General features: G+C 31.2%; 2 protein-coding genes across 4 annotated transcripts in view; one reads left to right on the top strand and one right to left on the bottom strand.

Annotated features, from left to right (window-relative positions):
• LOC114330479 (kelch-like protein 10) overlaps positions 1 to 9,661 on the top strand; it is a 68,251-nt gene extending 58,590 nt beyond the window's left edge. For 2 of the 3 annotated variants that reach the window (XM_050662489.1, XM_050662486.1), the window contains 3 exons: positions 1,193 to 1,477; positions 4,888 to 5,196; positions 9,362 to 9,661. In XM_050662489.1, coding sequence (XP_050518446.1) covers positions 1,193 to 1,477; positions 4,888 to 5,196; positions 9,362 to 9,549 — 782 coding nt within the window. In that variant the 3' untranslated portion in view covers positions 9,550 to 9,661. The remainder of the gene's footprint in view (positions 1 to 1,192; positions 1,478 to 4,887; positions 5,197 to 9,361) is intronic. The other variant, XM_050662487.1, reaches the window with a different exon arrangement.
• LOC114330480 (frequenin-1) overlaps positions 1 to 18,376 on the bottom strand; it is a 760,895-nt gene that overhangs the window by 134,607 nt on the left and 607,912 nt on the right. The gene's annotated exons all lie outside the window — the stretch shown is intronic.

Here is an 18,376-nt window from a genome sequence, read left to right as displayed (position 1 = left end):
TAAAAATTTAAATTTTGAAAAATATGTTTTTTTCAAAATAACTTAAAAATTGTCATAACATTAAATAACAAAAAAAGTTAGATTTGCTTTTCTGAATATCACGTATTTTTTTGTTTTTCTGTTGGACAAAAATTGATTAAGATTTGGTGTTTCTAAATTTGGATACATTCGTGATCAGTGACTCGTTTAACCCCTTTTAACTACAGCCCTTTCAATAATAAGGACTTTGAACCGATGAAACCTACAGATCATATAAAAAATATATACAGGAGTCAAGAAACTTATGAAGTCCTAACGATTAAGGTCAAGGATTTTTTTACCAAAACCAAAAGGGACTAACTTTATTTTGAGCGTAGCTTGTTTAATTTTGATGCTAGAATTTTTTTTATAAAACAAAAACGAAGCTTTCCTTAAACACTTTAAATAAGTTGTAATGAGTTTTCCCTGAAATGTGCTTCATTTTTGGTTATTTCACGTTTAAGTATTTCATTTGGAATTTGACGAATATGGACCTATTTTTCATTAGCTATAACTCTGCTTCTACTAGGTGTAGAGACGTGATGTATACACCATTTTTTAAATTTTTTACAGGCTATATTTTTGTTAAGAATGTCTTTTCGAGAAAATACTTACTATTTGAGTTATTTGCGAAAAACCGTCTAAAAGCGTGGTTATTTTGTTGAAAAAATGAACATATTCACTGCCAAATAACTCGAAAAGTATTGACTTAGTGAAAAAACTCTATAGAACAAAAGTTACTCAAAATTAGCCAGCTTATCCATTTCCTGACTTTCTTCGGACGAAAATTTTTTCACCCCCAAGAGGGGGTGAAAACCACCCCCAGGGCAAAAGCACATATCGGCACAATATCACTTTTTTTCTTTGACTTGTTAGCTATGTGTATGACTTGTTAGCTATGTGTATGCCAAATTTCATGTCAATCCAAGCGGTTCTTTAGAATTTAGAGGTTTTGCAATATTTTACCGTTAAAGAACGGACTAAAAAGGCAAGTTGATGAGTTGGGATACGTTCTGGTAGGGAATTTATCCGGGATGGGTAGTAGATTGATAAGTCGGTAGAAGAGGGTTCTTGAGAGGTTTGTTAGGTTTTAGTATGATTATGATTTCCGCATGATTCCATATAATAGAAAAATAATTTGTAACCAATAATGTAACCATTATTTATATCCCAGGTGGTTTTGATGGAACGGAATATTTCAACTCTGTCAAATGCTTCGATCCAGTCCATCACGAATGGAGCCAACGTTCCTGCATGTACTTCCCCCGATGTTACGTCAGCGTTGTCGTCCATCGCGGATTAATTTACGCGATGGGCGGATTTAATGGCAGACTGAGAATGAACTCGGCTGAAAGATACGATCCCGAAAAAAATCAATGGGAACTAATTCCTCCCATGCAGAAAGCACGGTCGGATGCTGGCGCTGCAGCGGTGAGGGATAAGATCTATATCGTTGGAGGTAAATTATTTATAGACAAATCAATTATTTGTTTGAAACATAAATATAAATATCCCAAAATATACCTTTACTTTAAGAGTTTCCCTATTTTGCTTTTTTTAACTTTTACCACTTTCTATTTTCTATGTTTCTTTTTCTCTCCTCTTTGTCTATACCTTCTCTTTAACTTTCAGCCGACGCTCTGTTCTATCCTCTGTGAGTGATAACCACTAGTGTGGTGAAAAGGACCACGAATCTCTCTCTTGTGTTGACCTTCACAGGCAACAGACATATGATAAATCTCTCTGTTGCCTCATGTCGAAATAAACAGACGGGACTCCCTCTGATTTCAACTCGCGAATATAACAGAAGCTCTGTTATATCATCTGTTAGTGATGTGATAACCACTAGTTATCGCATGGTGAAAAGTACTGCGAAACTCTGTCTTGTGTTGACCCCCATAAGTAATAGACGTGATAATAAATTTCCCTGGGATACCGCTTTCCTTATAATAAAAGGTCAAACTAAAAAAAATCTTACAAGAAATTCCAAGATCAAAATCTATAAATCCATCGTCAGACCTGTACTAACTTACAGATGCGAAACGTGGGCCATGAAAAAATCATGGTGCCATCTGGGTGGGTCCTGGCTGACTGTACAACTTTCTTTCAATTTGTTCGGTCTTCCATCAGCCTAGGGTCAAATGGACTGTTCATTTTTTCGGAGATCTCTTTGGATGTTATCTCTCCATCGCATTCTGGGACGTCAGAGTGGTCTTTTGCCTGTAGGAATCACCTCTCATTCCATTCTTACAAATCTCTCGTTATGAAGTCTGCGCACGTGGCCTGCCCATCTTAGTCTCTGTGATTTAATTTCTTGAAGAATATCGGTGTCATTGTAGAGTGCTGTTTTCAGCTGATTCTCAGCAACAAACAGTTTTCTTGTTTTTATACAGTTCATAATTTCTCCTTATTTAAACGTCGTAGTACTTCAACATTGGTAATCCTTTGAACCCACTGAATTTTCAATATTATTTTGTAACACCACATTTCGAACGCATCTATTTTTCTTATGTGTTGTCTCTTCAATGTCCAAGCTTCCATTCCATATAGTAATATAGAAAATATGTAGCTCAATGTAATCTCAGTCTGAGAAGCAACTGAAGGTCTTTGTTTGTAAGCAGTGTCTTCATTTTTATAAATGCTTGCTTTGCAGTTTCAATTCGGACTTTTTCTTTACTTTGGACATTTTTGTCATCAAGCCAGATATTCCCAGATTTATATATGTATGTATATATTTATTTATGTATGTCTTTACTTTTTCTATTTGCGTTTGCTCTATCATTAACCTTTCATTTCCGTGTTGTGATTTTGAAACAATCATAAATTTAGTTTTTTCTTGTTTATTTTTAGTCCATATCGAATGCAATAATCGTTAATTCTATTTAACAATTCTTGTAGCGATTCCAGGGTGTCTGTCATTATAAGGGTGTCGTCAGCAAATCTTATGTTATTTACTATTCTTCCGTTTATAGAGATTCCATCACTTCGAGAGGTTACGCTATCGCTTCCTGAAATATGGCTTCACTGTACACGTTAAAAAGTAGCGGCGACAGAACATAACCCTGTCTTACTTCTATTTCAAAATCTAGATCCACATTCAACCGAATGGGGGTCTTATTCAAAGCCGTAATCTCTCTCTTAGTATAAAAATAAGAATGCTGTGAGGCACCGTCTTCTTTTTTTATGGTGTTGAAATGGTGACCTTGAATCGTTGAACATAATCAATTTGAACTACACCCTACAAATACAGTCCGCAGAATCTGAAATTAATTTAATAATTTCGTATTTGTACATGCCGTAATTGTCCACGTTTATTTTTTTCTCGTTACTTCTTTTCTACATTTTTTTCATATTCCTTGTGTTTTTATATACTACACTCACCGGCACAAAATTCCGCCACCCAAAATTTTTGATTGTTTTACAATCTATAATTTTTTCTTTGTTCTCCGATTTTCAAGATTCTTCCATCAGTTGGTAGTGTAGTCTATTTAAGTAACTATCGTCTACTTAAATAATTAAACACGTATTTAGGAATATAAACATTTATTAAATACGCAAATATGATTATTACACAATCAAATCACGCACCGTCAAGAATTATATAGTTTTATATTCAACCACCTAAAACATACTACAATAAATACATTACTAATCTATCACTGTGACCGCGTGTCATAACCGAACTACCCGTATCCCTCTATCGACTCTGTCACAAGCTGATAACCATATAAGGAAATTAGTGGCTCAAGCCGATCACCATATTAGGAATTGAGTGTCACTGCACAATGTCACAACAGAACTACCAGTATTTCGTCTTAAGCTGATTAGGACATTAGGAAGTTAGTGATAAGCTGATCAGCGTATTAGGATGAGAGTGTGACTGCAGTAGGTACATGTATTGACGTTATTTTTTATTATTCCGGTAACAATTTTTTTTGCTTAGACGGCATTATACGGGGGTAAATGGAAGCGTTGTATTTTCTCCTAACTTTAAAAAATTCTGTGGAAAAATTGGAGGGCTGAATTTGATTCATACTCATTTTATATTATCCAGGAGGTATCACTAAAATTTTGTTTTTTGAATTATCCGAATATCTCTTTTCTTGTACGAGCTGTAAATAAAAACACTGCTTTAATGGTTTTTTTAATTAAAAATATCAAACGCACTAAAATTAACAAAACAAAACAAAATTAACAACAAAACAGTTCAATAGCGGATATGTCCACCTCTTGCAGCAACGACTGCTCGCAATCTGTTTGGCATCGAATAAAGATGTGTTATCCTTGCCTGGGGAATAGCCCGATATTCCTCTACCAGGGCTATAACTGTACCAAATTTTCTGGATGCCTAGGATGCCGACGAATAGCTTTTTTTAATTCATCCCATAAATGCTCAATATGATTGAGATCTGGGCTGCATGCGGGCCATTCTAATTTTATCAATCCAACCTCTATTTTATGAGTTCATCAATGTTTTTATTTACAAAAAATGGTACAGCTCTTACAAGAAAAAGAGATATTCGGATAATTAAAAAAACAAAATTATAGTGATGCCTCCGGGATAATATGACAGGACTATGAAACAAAATTAGCTCTTCCATTTTTCCACAGAATTTTTTAAAGTTAGGAGAAAATACAACGCTTCCATTCACCCCTGTATAATGCCATGAAGCAAAATTTTTGTGTTACCGGAATAACAACAAACGATTTCAATACATGTATTTCCAAACTGGTGCAAGAATCTTGAAAATCGGAGCACAAATAATAAAGATATAGATTATCAAACTTAATCAACAATTTTGGGTGGCGGAATTTTGTGCCGGTGGGTGTATAAGACAAGAATATTAAAAAAAAAAAACAATATCATAGGATTCAATGGATCAGACGTCATGAGTTCCGTCGAAGTATACGACACACTAACTCGACAATGGAGCTTCATCCAAAAAATGAGCTCTCCTCGTTCCGGAGTAACCTTAATAACTTTGCGCAACGTCATGTACGCCATTGGTGGTTTTAATGGTTCGACCAGATTGTCCAGTTGTGAAAAATTCGACCCAGATATATTGAGGGGTTGGACTTCTATCGCCCATATGAGAACTCCCAGAAGTAACTTCGCTTGTGTGATTTTGGATGGTTTTATAGTCGTCATTGGTGGATTTAATGATACAGGTAACACAGGTTAGTAAAATAATTAAGGTATTTTAACTTTTCATCCCTTAAATCACAACCCATAAATTGCAACCCCCGGTTGTAAATGCCAAACGGCTTAACGTAGGATAGGCGAGCGGCAGCAACCCCTAAAATTACGTTATACCGACCACGAAAATCAACTTTCAGGTGAGTGACCAATTTTGGTGATTATTTATGTTTGCGAGGTCGCTGAATCTGAATATTAAGTTTATTTTTATCTAGAATTGGTGGAACATGTTCAAAACTCAAATTTTATGCAAAAATGCGAAAAATCAATTTTGATGATTTTTCAAGTTTACCTCGCTGTATCTTTGGTTACTGTAAATATTTCCTTTTGAAAATTTTACTGTCTCATCTTTAAAGTATTTAGATAATAAAGATCTTTGCTCAAAATGTCTAAACAAATTAAAAGAGGAGTTGTTAATTTTTAAACATTTTGTCGTCAGATTTCGTTAGTTCCATGTTTACTTAAAAAGTTGAGTGACAAACTTTTTAGTTTTCACCAACACAGCAATAAAACAAGATTCATGAAGAATATTTCTAGAAAATATGCAACAGGAAAAAAGTTATATGACTATAGACAAGCGGCACACCCCAAAAAATGCTTATTTCTCGAGATACTGTGTGGTGTGATGACCACGGTGTGGTAAACTAATTTTGGCCATACTGTATGTTCTTGATGGTGCTGAAAACGAAAATTAGATTTATTTTACATTTTACGTGGGGGAACATTGGCAAAAAATTTTTTTTGCTTTTAACTCACTACAACTCTGTTCCATTTTAATATTTTTTTCTGAAATGTTTACAGTATATATTTCTTACCTTTGTCAAGATATTGTTTAAAGTAAAAGGTACAGATTCCTGAAATGCAAAGTTTAATCGAAAAGTTGAGTGACAAAATTTGAAATTTAGCTTTTTAATCAAGTTTATGTTAAAATATAGGGTACAAAGAATAAAATGTTTTATAGAAAAAAAAATGGTGCAATTTTAAGAAAAACGTGATTTCATTTTTTTTATTTTTATGACAAAATTGTGATTTTGACAATGTTCCCCTACCTAAAATTTAAAATAAACATCATTTTCGTTCTCAACACTATCAAAAACATTAAATAAGACCAACATTAGCCATTCACCACACCGTGGTCATTATCTTGGGAAATTAGCGTTTTTTGGGGGAGTGTCACTGGTCTATAAAGCCACTTAACTTTTTTTCTATTGCATATTTTGACTTGAAATTTTCCACAAAACTTCTTTATGAATTAGTTTTTATTGATGTGTTAGTGAACATTATATACTAAAAAGTTTGTCACTTAATTTTTTTAAGTAAACATGAAACTAACGAAATGTGACGACAAAATGTTTAAAAATTAACATTTTTGCATAAATTTGATTTTTGAACATGTTTCACCAATTCTACATTAAAATAAACTTCACACTCGGATTCAGTGACCTCGAAAATATAAAGAATAACCAAAATTTGCCATTCACCTATCATGGTCGCATTTTCAATTTCTAAACCTCAAATTAGGGTTGTGCCGCTCGCCTAGGATGACCTATGAGGTATCGATGGAAAGGAGATAAAAAATGTGATTGAGTGCACTATGTGTTATGCATATTGTAACATGTTGGAAGGGCATTAAGCTTGTAGCACCGAAACGGCTCGTTGGATCGTGACGTAAGAGGGCTCGTTAGAAAGTGCAGGGATGACGAATATGTTCAATCAAAGAACAATCTGACCCCAAAAAAATAAAGGAAGGATGAAAATTTGGGAATAGGTAGTTGAAATTGTCTATTATTATATAAGAAAAAGTTTACGATTCTACATCCCCTCCATTTTTGAAAAATGCAGGGGAATACCTCTTCTCGGGGGTGAAAAAATATACATTCAAAATAAGTCCGGAATGAGATAAAATGACTAATTCTAAGCAACTTTTGTTCTATAGAGTTTTTTCCCTAAGTCAATACTTTTCGAGTTATTTGCAAGTGAATATGTTCATTTTTAACAGAAAAAAACATGTTTTTGGACGGTTTTTGGGAGATAACTCAAAAAGTAAGTGTTTCAGCGAAAAAAATATTCTTATAAGCTATAAAAAATATGGCTTATAAAAAACTTTAAAAAATGGTGTATGTTTAGGTCTATAGACCCAGTCAAAGCAGAGTTGTAGCTAATGAAAAGTAGGTTGTTCTTCATCCAATTCCAAATCGAATATTCCATTGTGAAATAACCCAAAAACGGAGCACTTTTCGGGGAAAATTCATTTTAACTTTTTTAAAGTTTTTAAAAAATGTTTATTTTTGTTTTTTAAAAAAACTTGTAACATTAAAAGTAAGTGAGCTACGCTCAAAATATTGTTGGTCCCTTTTATTTTTTAGTAAAAAATCGCGAAAATCACCACCTAATTAGCATCATAAATAAATTTTATCATTACCACTTCACAAGTTACTTTGCTTATGTATTATTTATATGATCTGTAAGTTTCATCGGTTCAAAGAGCTAATTTTTGAAAAAGCTGTAGTTAAAATGGCTGGAACGAGTAACGAAGCACGAGTTTAGGCAAATTTTGAACAGCCATAGCATAACCAATTTTTGTCTAACAAGAAAACAAAAAAGCAAAAATATTCAAAAAAGCAAAACGTACATTTTATTGCTCTTTAAGATTTTTGGTATTACTAATAGTTTTTAAGTTAATTCCATGAACAATTCCATTTTTTTTTCAAAATTAAAAAAACGTTTTATTTTAAACCCAATTTTTTTCAAAAATGAGCACTTTGAACCAATGAAACTTATAGATAATATAAATAATACATAATTAAAGTAACTTGACTTGTGAAGCGGTAACGATTGATTTTATTTGGGAAGCTAATTATGGGGTGATTTTTGCGATTTTTGTACCAAAATATAAAAGGGACGAACAATATTTTGAGCGTAACTAACTTATTTTTAATGTTAGAAGTTTTTTTCAAAAACAAAAATAAACCTTTTTTTAAACACTTTAAAAAAGTTTTAATGAATTTTCCCTGAAAAGTGCTCTGTTTTTTGGTTATTTCACATTGAAATATTCGATTTGGAATTTGACGAAGAAGAACCTACTTTTCATTAGCTACAACTCTGCTTCTACTGGGTCTACAGACTTCAGCGTACACCATTTTTTTTCAATTTTTTATAAGCTATATCTTTACTAAGAAGATTTTTTTCGCTAGAATACTTACCTTTTGAGTTATCTGCGAGAAACCGTCCAAAAGCATGTTTATTTTTTGTTAAAAATTAACATATTCACTCGCAAATAACTCGAAAAGTATTGACTTAGTGAAAAAACTCTATAGAACAAAACTTGCTTAGAATTAGTCATTTTAACAAATTCCGGGCCTATTTTGGACGTATATTTTTTCACTCCCGAGAAAATATTTTTCACCCCGAATTTCCCCATTTTTGTAATATGGATGGGATGTAGAATTGTAAACTTTTTCTTATATAATAATAGACAATTTCAACTACCTATTCCCAAATTTTCATCCCTCCTTTATTTTTTGGAGGTTTTCGTAAAATTTTGTGTTTCCTCATCGGGCTATTCGCGGTGTGCAAGTACTTGGAAGGGATACGTGAAAGGATCGTGCGCGAATAGCGGAGAAATATTGCAACTTTCTTAAATAATTCATATTGTCAATTGAAATTGTCAAATTGACGTACATTTCATATCTACTGTAATTGAAGGAGAAAAATTATATGTTGCTCCACAATATTGATATGATATGCAATTATTATATAAAGGTAAATTTAATTAATTGTATTTTATTTTATAAAAATGTATAAATTTTGTATAAATGTAATTTTATTTACTACATACAATTGTTTACGTTTTCATCACATAACCTGAATCTTATTTTTTCTTTTTATTATTTTTTTGGATTATGGCCTTGACAATTATCCAGCAACCAGGACTAACGTAATTGGTCAATACAACTAAAAGTGCGAATAAAAGTGCAGAGCGTAGAAATAGGTGTCGCTTTGCGCAACTTGCACGGTCCCAATATATCATATCTCCGTTGCTATTGGTCCGATTTTGTCGTACGAGACGTCAAATGAATGGGGATTGGATATGTTCATATGTGTCATTTTAATTTTCTGATCTTCTGATATTTTCTGATTTTTTAGGATCAACAACAGTCGATCTCGTGGAATATTTAGATGCAGATGCGAACGAATGGTACGACGCCGCTAGCATGAGTGTAAGTAGATCAGCACTCAGCGCCTGCGTAGTTAAAGGTCTACCAAATACCATAGACTATACATTCTTGAGGACAGAGATGTTTATGCCGGAAATTTTTTGTAATAAGGAATGATGCATAAAGGAGATATTAGTTTTGTGGTCTGCGCCTTTTTATTTATACAGGTGTTTTACTCGTTTATTTTTTGTGAACCATTCCAATAAAGAGATTGAAATTTTCACGTAAATGGCATTTTTTTATGAATGTTTTTTATTCTTTAAATAAAAATATCTTATGGTAAAGTATTTTCTGTCATTCAGAACACAATACTTTGCATTGCATTTAGAACCACACCAGTTAAGAATATCCAATGTCTTACAGGAGAACCACCTCTTTACCTAGAAACTTACAACAAAAGTAACCTACAACTTCACATTCCTGACCTCTTTCCTTCAAATATAAACTTCCCTTCCCTGATTAACAATGATTTTCGAAATCAAATTAATAGTCCAAGTAATGAAGCTTAAAATAGGACAAAAACTCGCATTTTTTACAGAATGGATCGATTTGCTTGAAAATTTAAAAATAAGTAGTGAATAGTCCAAGGATCAAAATCTATATGAGGCTGAAAGGCGCTTTTACAATGGGAGTGGTTGTCATCTCGGGGGTGGAAATTTTTTATTTTATTTTGACTGCAAAAGTTGATAAAAACATTCATTCTAAGTAAAAAACGTTCTATATACATTTTTTTTTGATAAAATTAATAGTTTTCGATTTATTGGCTATCGAAAGTGTTAGTTTTGTATCGAAAAAATCAATGTTTTTAATCAGTTTTCTGCTAATAACGCAAAAAGTTTTCGTTTCATCAAAACAACTTTGCTAAACAAAAATTTACCTTTTGAAAAAATAAACTGAACCGTTTTTTATTTTCTTTAAGACCAATAGTAATTGAGCTATACTTTATTATATATTAGCTCTTCTTCGTAAAATGCTAAATATTGTAGTTTCAAAGGCAAAAGACGGGAAAACTATGCATTTTTCGAGGATAACTTGTTCAAACTAATTTAAAGTATTTAAAAATATCTATCTCCTGAAATAAAAAATAATCTCTAGCTCAAAAATTAAGTTACTTATAATAAATAGAATGTCAGTCGCTATTTTTTTCAGCGAAAAAATGATCGGAATCATCCCCCTACTGACCACCTTAATTAAAATTAGTCATTGACCTTATTTGGTCTTCTTTATTTATGTATTATTAATAGGTTCTAGAAGTTTGACCGGCTTAGAATGCTTAGTTTTAAGAAAAATGAAGTTAAAATAACGAATTTTTGTAGTTTGGTAAAAAATGCCCATTTCTTCAGAATAGAACGATTAGCATCAAAGATACTAAAAAATATTTTTATATAAAATTGTAGCTTATTTAATTCCCAAGAACTTGGTTTGCATAATTTTTTTACAGCAAAAATTGAGTGAGCTATTGATAATTAAAACTTGTAATAACATGCAAAAACCACCTTTACCAACCCTTTCAAAGTCACCTCTTTTTGCGACTGACGATTTTAAAACGATTTAATATTAATAGTCTTATAGATCTTATAAAAACCTACAAAATTATTGTTTACAAAACTTTCTAGGATAAAGAATGTAAAAGTTACGGTTAAAAAATCAATATATTTTTTTTTTAAATAAAAAAAGGAGAAATCCATTTGGAAGCATAATAATCTAGCAGTGTTTTTAGTCATTGGCCTTATTCATTCTTCTTTATTTATGTCCTATTAATATAATATTAATATACAATAGATTTCAGAAGCTTGACTGGCTTAGAATGATTAGTTTTTGAAAACTGGAGTTAAAAGCGAATAAGGAATTTTTGTAGTTTGGTAAAAAATGCCATTTTCTTCAGAATAGAAAGATTAGAATCAGAGATACGAAAAAATGTTTAAATATGAAATTGTAGGTTATTTAATTTCCAAGAATTTGGTTTAAACAATTTTTTCTACGGCAAAAATTGAGTGAATAGTAAATGAGTATAATATCGAAAAACATTGATTTTGTCGATATTTTTTTTTTTTTTTTTTATTTTGGCTTAGACTTACCGTCATACTGCCAGACACATAAGGAATACAAGTTATCAAGTTATACAAAACAGGTTTAAAACAAAGATAACAACTAAAAGGTATTAAGTAACACTAAGCTTAACAGCTAAAACTACTAACTACCAAAGGTATTAATTAAAAATGTTTAAGGGAATTATAATGATAATTTGCTGTCTTTTAAAAAGTTAATTAAAGAGTTGTATACATCTACAGAACCAAGTGATAATAAATATAGTATATTCCAAGGAGTTGCTACTTTACATTTTAATAAATCATTTATTAATTTAGATGAGTAAATTGTATTTATAGAACAACCAAAAAATATATGATCTAAATCACTTTCCTCTTCACAATGCTCACATTTATCATTATCCAAAACCTGTATTTTAAATAAATGCTTTGGATAACATGCGTGCCCGAATCGTACTCTAATAATAGAAGTTATGTACTTTCTAGAAGCTCTACAAGACTTGTACCAAGGAAATTTGGGAATATCGGGCTGAATTAACGAGTATCTATTTTGATTCACAAAAGAGTATTCCTTCCACTGGTAGCTCCACTCCCGATGCAGTGTTGACTTGAAAGAGATTATACTATCAGTCAGTGTTATTTTATGTAGAATACTGGTATCGGATGAAACGCTTTCTTTGGCTAATAAGTCGACATACTCATTATGTTCAAATCCTGCGTGTGCTTTAATCCAGATAAAATGTACATTGATTCCTTTGGTTAAAAGATTTTGTTTAATATGTTTAATTTTATAAATGTATGTGCAGTCTTGGATGTTTGGGGGTCCATATTTACCAAGAGATTTCAATACTGCTAAGGAGTCAGACAAAATTATAATATGGGCGAAATCAAATTCAGCTACATATAGTAAAGCTTCATATATTGCAATAGCCTCTGCTGTATAAATCGAAGTCTCCGGTTTCAGTTTGAATTTCTTTTCTATATGTCCCGATGGTATAAAAAAGGCGCATCCAGTTCCATCTGCAGATTTAGACGCATCTGTATATAGAGCTATTGACTCATTGTAACTATTCGTTATGGATAAAAGAATATTTTTATTTAAATATATGTTTTCACTATAATTTGGTACAATAATATCTGTAGGAGAAAAGAAAGAAGAGTACGCGTAGTTTTTGAATAAGTCGTTCGTTTTATCTATATTTTTTAAGAGTACTATATTTTGATTATAAGCTTCACACAGTAAGGGAGATTTCTTTTTTTGCCAATATTTATTGGTTAGATCATGGCAACTTAAAGTCACTATTTTTTGGTATAGAAGAGGGTTAATTAAGTATACTTTCATTAAATATTTTTTGGACAAAAAACTTCGTCTTAGATTTAAAGGAGGTTCCAAGGCTTCCAAATATAAAGCTTGTACTGGAGTGGATCTCATAGCTCCTAGACATATTCGTAAGGCTGAATTCTGTAAAACGTTGATTTTGTTTAGTAGTGCATTACTTGCTGATCCATACAAAACACTGCCGTAATCGAAAATAGATCGTATGTAAGCTTTATAAAATAATAAACTTACTTCAACATCCGATCCCCACCAAGTTCTATTAATTGATTTAAGAAAGTTTATTCCCTTATTACACCTGTTCAACATGTCGTCAATATGTAACTTCCAGGTCAATTTTTGGTCGAGTATCATTCCAAGATATTTAATTTTATTTTTAAAAGAAAATTTATGCCCACCTAAGGTGATTGTGCTAATATTAGGAAAGTTATGTCTGGTAAATAAACAAACTTGTGATTTACTGCATGATAATTCAAAGCCATTTCAAAATAAAACTAACACTTTCGATAGCAAATAAATCGAAAACTATTAATTTTATCAAAAAAATGCACAGAACATTTTTTGCTTGAAATGAATATTTTTATCAACTTTTGAGGCCAAAATATAACAAAAAATTTCCACCCCCGAGATGGGGTGGCAATCACCCTCATGGTAAAAGCGCCTTTCGGCATCATATAGATTTTGATCCTTGGATTATCCATTACTTATTCTCAAATTTTCAATCAAATTGATCCATTCTGTAAAAATTGCGAGGTTACAAGCTTCGATTCCTGGACTATTAGCAGGATTAGATTGTTAGAAGAGGCAGCATCGAACGGCCTACTTAGTCACCAGATTTGTCTCCTCTTGATTTTTTTATGGGTACATCTTAAAAAGGTTTATAGGATACCACGTGCATCTTTAGAAGATTTAAGTCAAGGAATTGTCAAAAAATGCCGACAAATTCATTGCGCAAATGCTTCGGAATGTGGGACGTTTCGAAAAAAATAACCAAAAATTTATCAATGTTTGCCGTAACATTAGTAGGCGAGCGGGAGATACCCCTAAAATGAGGTTTATTTTGAATTTTATGTGGGGGAACATTGTCAAAATCGAAATTTTAACATAAAAATAAAAAAACAGAAATCACGTTGTTTTTTGCGTTTACCTCGCTACAACTCTGTTTTCTGTATATAATTCTCACCTTTCTTAAGAGAATGGTACTTCAAGCTTTCAGTCTTATTCTAATAAAAGTTATGAATTTTTTAAAGTGAAAGGTGCAGATTTCTGAATTGCAAAGTTTAATCGCAAAAGTTATGTGACGAAGTTTGAAATTTAGCTTTTTAATCACATGTATGTTAAAGTATAGAGTACAAAGAAGTTTTTTGAAAAGTTTTAGATCAAAATGTTTTATAGAAAAAAAAATAGTGTAACTTTTATTATCGACATTAGAAATCCCCAATAAAACGGTTATTTTTCGAGATACTGACCATCGTGAATCGCGAATTTTGGTGTTAGATTATGTTTCTGATGGTGCTGAAACGAAAATGAAATTTATTTTAAATGTTAGGTGCGGAATATTGTCAAAATCGCAATTTTACCATAAAAATAAAAAAAAGTAAAATCACGGTTTTTTTCGTTTAACTCGCTATAACTGTGGTCGATTTTAATATTTTTTTCTAAGGTTTGTACACTATATGTTGCTCACTTTTTTGAAGACAACGGTGTCTGTCTTAAGATTTTAGTCTTATTCTAGTAAAAGTTATGAATTTTTTAAAGAACAAGGTGCAGATTCGTGAATTGCAAAGTTTAATCGCAAAAGTTACGAGGCAAAATTTAAACTGTATCTTATTAATCACGTTTATGTTAAAACATAGTGTACAAAGAAGTTTTCTGGAAAGTTTTAGTTACAAATGTTTAATAGAAAAAAAAATGGAGCAACTTTTAATATAGACGGTATACATCCCCAAAATAACATTTATTTTTCGAGATACTGACCATGGGAGGTGAATGGCTAATTTTGGTCTTATTTTATGTTTTCGATGGTGCTGACAATGAAAAAGTGGTTTATTTTGAATTTTATGTGGGGGAACATTGTCAAAATCTCAATTTTAACCTAAAAATGAAAAAAAAAAAAATAGTGAAGTCACGAATTTTTACGTTTAACTCACTACAACTCTGTTCCATTTTAATATTTTTTCTAAAATTTCTACAGCATATATTTCTCACCTTTGTGAAGACTATGAAAGTAACTGTAGTCTTTCAGTCTCTTTTTTTATAAAAGTTATGAATTTTTAAAAATAAAAGATGCAGATTCGTGAATTGCAGAGTTAAATCGCAAAAATTATGTGACAAAATTTAAGATTTATCTATTTGATTTCGTTTATGTTAAACCATAGAGTTCAAAGATGTTTTATGGAGAGTTTTAGGTCTAGATGTGTTATAGAAAAAGTATGGTGCAACTTTTAATTTTAAGAAAAACGTGGTTCAACTTTTTTTATTTTTAGGGCTAAATTGCGATTTTGACAATGTTCTCTCACCTAAAATTCAAAATAAACTTGATTTTCGTTTTCAGCACCATCAAAAGCATAAAGTAAGACCAAAATTAGCCATTCACCACCAATGATCAGTATCTCGAAAAATTAGCGTTATTTTAGGGATTTATAACGTAGATGTTAAACGTTGCACCATTTGTTTGCTATAAAACATTTTGATCCAAAAGTTTCCAGAAAAATTCTTTGTACTTATGTTTTATTTTTGAATTTGATTTAAAATCTATATTTCAAATTTTGTCAGTCAAGTTTTGCGATTAAACTTTGCAATTCACGAATCTGCACCTTGTACTTTAAAAGATTCATATCTTTTACTAGAATAAGACTAAAAGCTTAAAGCAGAAATCATTGTCTTCAAAAATGTGAGCGATATATTATAGTGTACAATCTTTAGAAAAAAATATTTAGACGGACCAGAGTTGTAGCGAGCTATACGCAAAAAACGTGATTTCATTTTTTTTTTAATTTTTAGGGTACAATTGCAATTTTGACAATATTCCCCCACCTAAAATTTAAAATAAATTTCATTTTCGTTTTTGTCACGGCCAAAAACATAATCTAAGACCAAAATTAGCCATTCACCACCCATGGTCAGTATCTCGAAAAAAAAATAAGCGGTATATTGGGGATTTCTAATGTCGACATTAAAAGTTGCACTATTTTTTTTTCTATAAAACATTTTGATCTAAAACTTACCAGAAAACTTCTTCGTACTCTCTACTTTAACATAAACGTAATTAGGAAGCTAAATTTTGTGTGTCTGTTTATGTTTTATTGGCACTGGTTTAAGCAACCAACTGGCCAGTCAATGTGTTTTGAATTCTCTCTTTTACAAAATATATGCTTAGTATCTAAATTTAAAACTATTAGTACTACTAAGTTTTTTTTACTCTGTTTTTTTATTATCTTTTTTTAATATATTTTTTAACATTTCTTTTATTACATTTTTTATTTTTTTTTAGTTTTTTTTTATTTTTTATGTATTTTTTTGTATATTTTTTTATCGCGCTAAGACCTAAACCCGATTCAACCTCGCGGAGGTTTAGATCTTAGTAACTTTTTATTTTATTTAATTATTATTATTTTTTTTATTTTTTTTCTTTTTTTCTCAGAGCTTTAATTTTAAACAATTAACATGGTTGTACAAAATTTTATAAACATCTAGATTGTTTGATTGTAAAAGGTATATAAGATTAAAAGGAAATTGTACATTAACTTGAACTAGATTGGCAAAAAAGTTTGATATTTCAATAAAATGTAAAGGACATTCTAACAGCATATGTTGTAGATCAGCTAGCTCTCCACATAAACATTCATCATTATCTACAAGTCCTATTTCGCTTTTGTAGACTGTAGCTAAATTTTAAACTTCGTCATACAACGATTAAACTTTGCAATGCACAAATCCGCACCTTTTCCGTTGAAAAATTCATAACATTTATCAGCATAAGAATAAAAGCTTGAAACAGGTACCGTTGTATTCAGAAATGTTAGAGCTATGTAATGCAAAAATTTGAGAAAAAAATATTAAAACGGAACAGAGTTGTAGCGAGGTAAACGCAAAAAAACGTGATTTCATTTTTTTTTTATTTTTAGGTTAAAATTGCGATTTTGACAATGTTCCCAAACATAAAATTCAAAATAAACTTCATTTTCGTTTTCAGCACCCTCGAAAATATAAAGTATGAATAAAATTAGCCATTCACCCCTCCGTGGTCAGTATCTCGAAAACTAAGCGCTTTTTTGAGGGTGTCCCGCTCGTGTATAGATATTTACAGTGTTTCTTAACAAAAAATCTTGGTATCATTTTTATTTTATGCCATTTAAATGATTGTTTCGCTATCAGCAAAATATCCGAGTGACAAAAACTTCCCTCGCTGGAGTTTTTGTTGCTAGAACAGCACGCGTACGAAAATTCAATCATTGATCTCAAACACATCTACGTTTACAAGTTGCAGAAACTGCCGAACTTCGTTAAAGTATCTAATAAAGAATATAATTAACATTCTCCACAGCATTAGATTAAAAAAAAAATTTGATGCATCGAATGGCCTCCTCAGTCACCAGATTTGTCTCCTCTGGATTTTTTGGGTACTCCTCAAAAAGATCTATAGGATACTTCGCGCATTTTTAGACGATTTACGTCAAAGAATTTGTCAACGAATGCTGACAAAGCACTCCGCAAATGCTTTTGAATATGAAACGTTCTTCTTAACAATAAAATTTTGGTACCATTTTCATTTTATGCCATTTAAATGATTGTTTCGTTATCAGAAAAGTATCCGATTGACAAAAACTTCCCTCGCTAGAGTTTTTGTTGCTAGAACAGCAAGCGTACGAAAATTCAATCATTAATCTCAAACACATCGACGTTTACAAGTTGCAGAAACTGCCGTTAGTGTCTCAGCAAGTCTCAGCAGTTAGTGTAATAAGAAGGTTCTAAGTTAATTTTTACATAAGTTATGAATATTTATAAAAACTCAAAATTTATGATTTATTTTGCAATTTTCTAAGCAACCAACAAGGATAGACATATTCAGCGAACGCCATATTGAAATTTTTTAGACGATTTATGAGTTTCTTACTCTCAAATTTGTTTAAAATGCTTAACTTTTTGGTTATAGACGAAAACAGCAAAAATTTACCTTTTTTTGATCTTCATTTGTTTATAAATATGTATATCATCAAAATCGGCTGCAGGAAACATATAGGTTATTAATATAGATGTCCATACTGCCCTGCTTAGGAAGAAAGCCTTAACTCCAATTTACTTGAAACGGAGATATTCAATAAAACGTGAAATATACTTTTTCACAACCTTTTTTCTCTAAAATGTACGTTTAAAGGCCTTAATAATTTAATAAAAATAAATAAAAAACAAGTTTTGTTAAAAAAAATTGTTTTTGGCTTTTTTTGGGCATAAAAATGGCACTTAAGGCCTTGTTACCTCCAAACAGTAGTGCAAACCGTAACATAAAAACCTTAACTCCCATGGTGGCTCATTATGTATTTTACTTTAAAACTAAAAA

This window comes from Diabrotica virgifera, chromosome 9 (assembly GCF_917563875.1).
Source record: "Diabrotica virgifera virgifera chromosome 9, PGI_DIABVI_V3a".
NCBI lineage: Eukaryota > Metazoa > Arthropoda > Insecta > Coleoptera > Chrysomelidae > Diabrotica > Diabrotica virgifera.
Note: the sequence above shows the minus strand (reverse complement) of the source record. Positions and strands in the feature narration are given on the sequence as shown.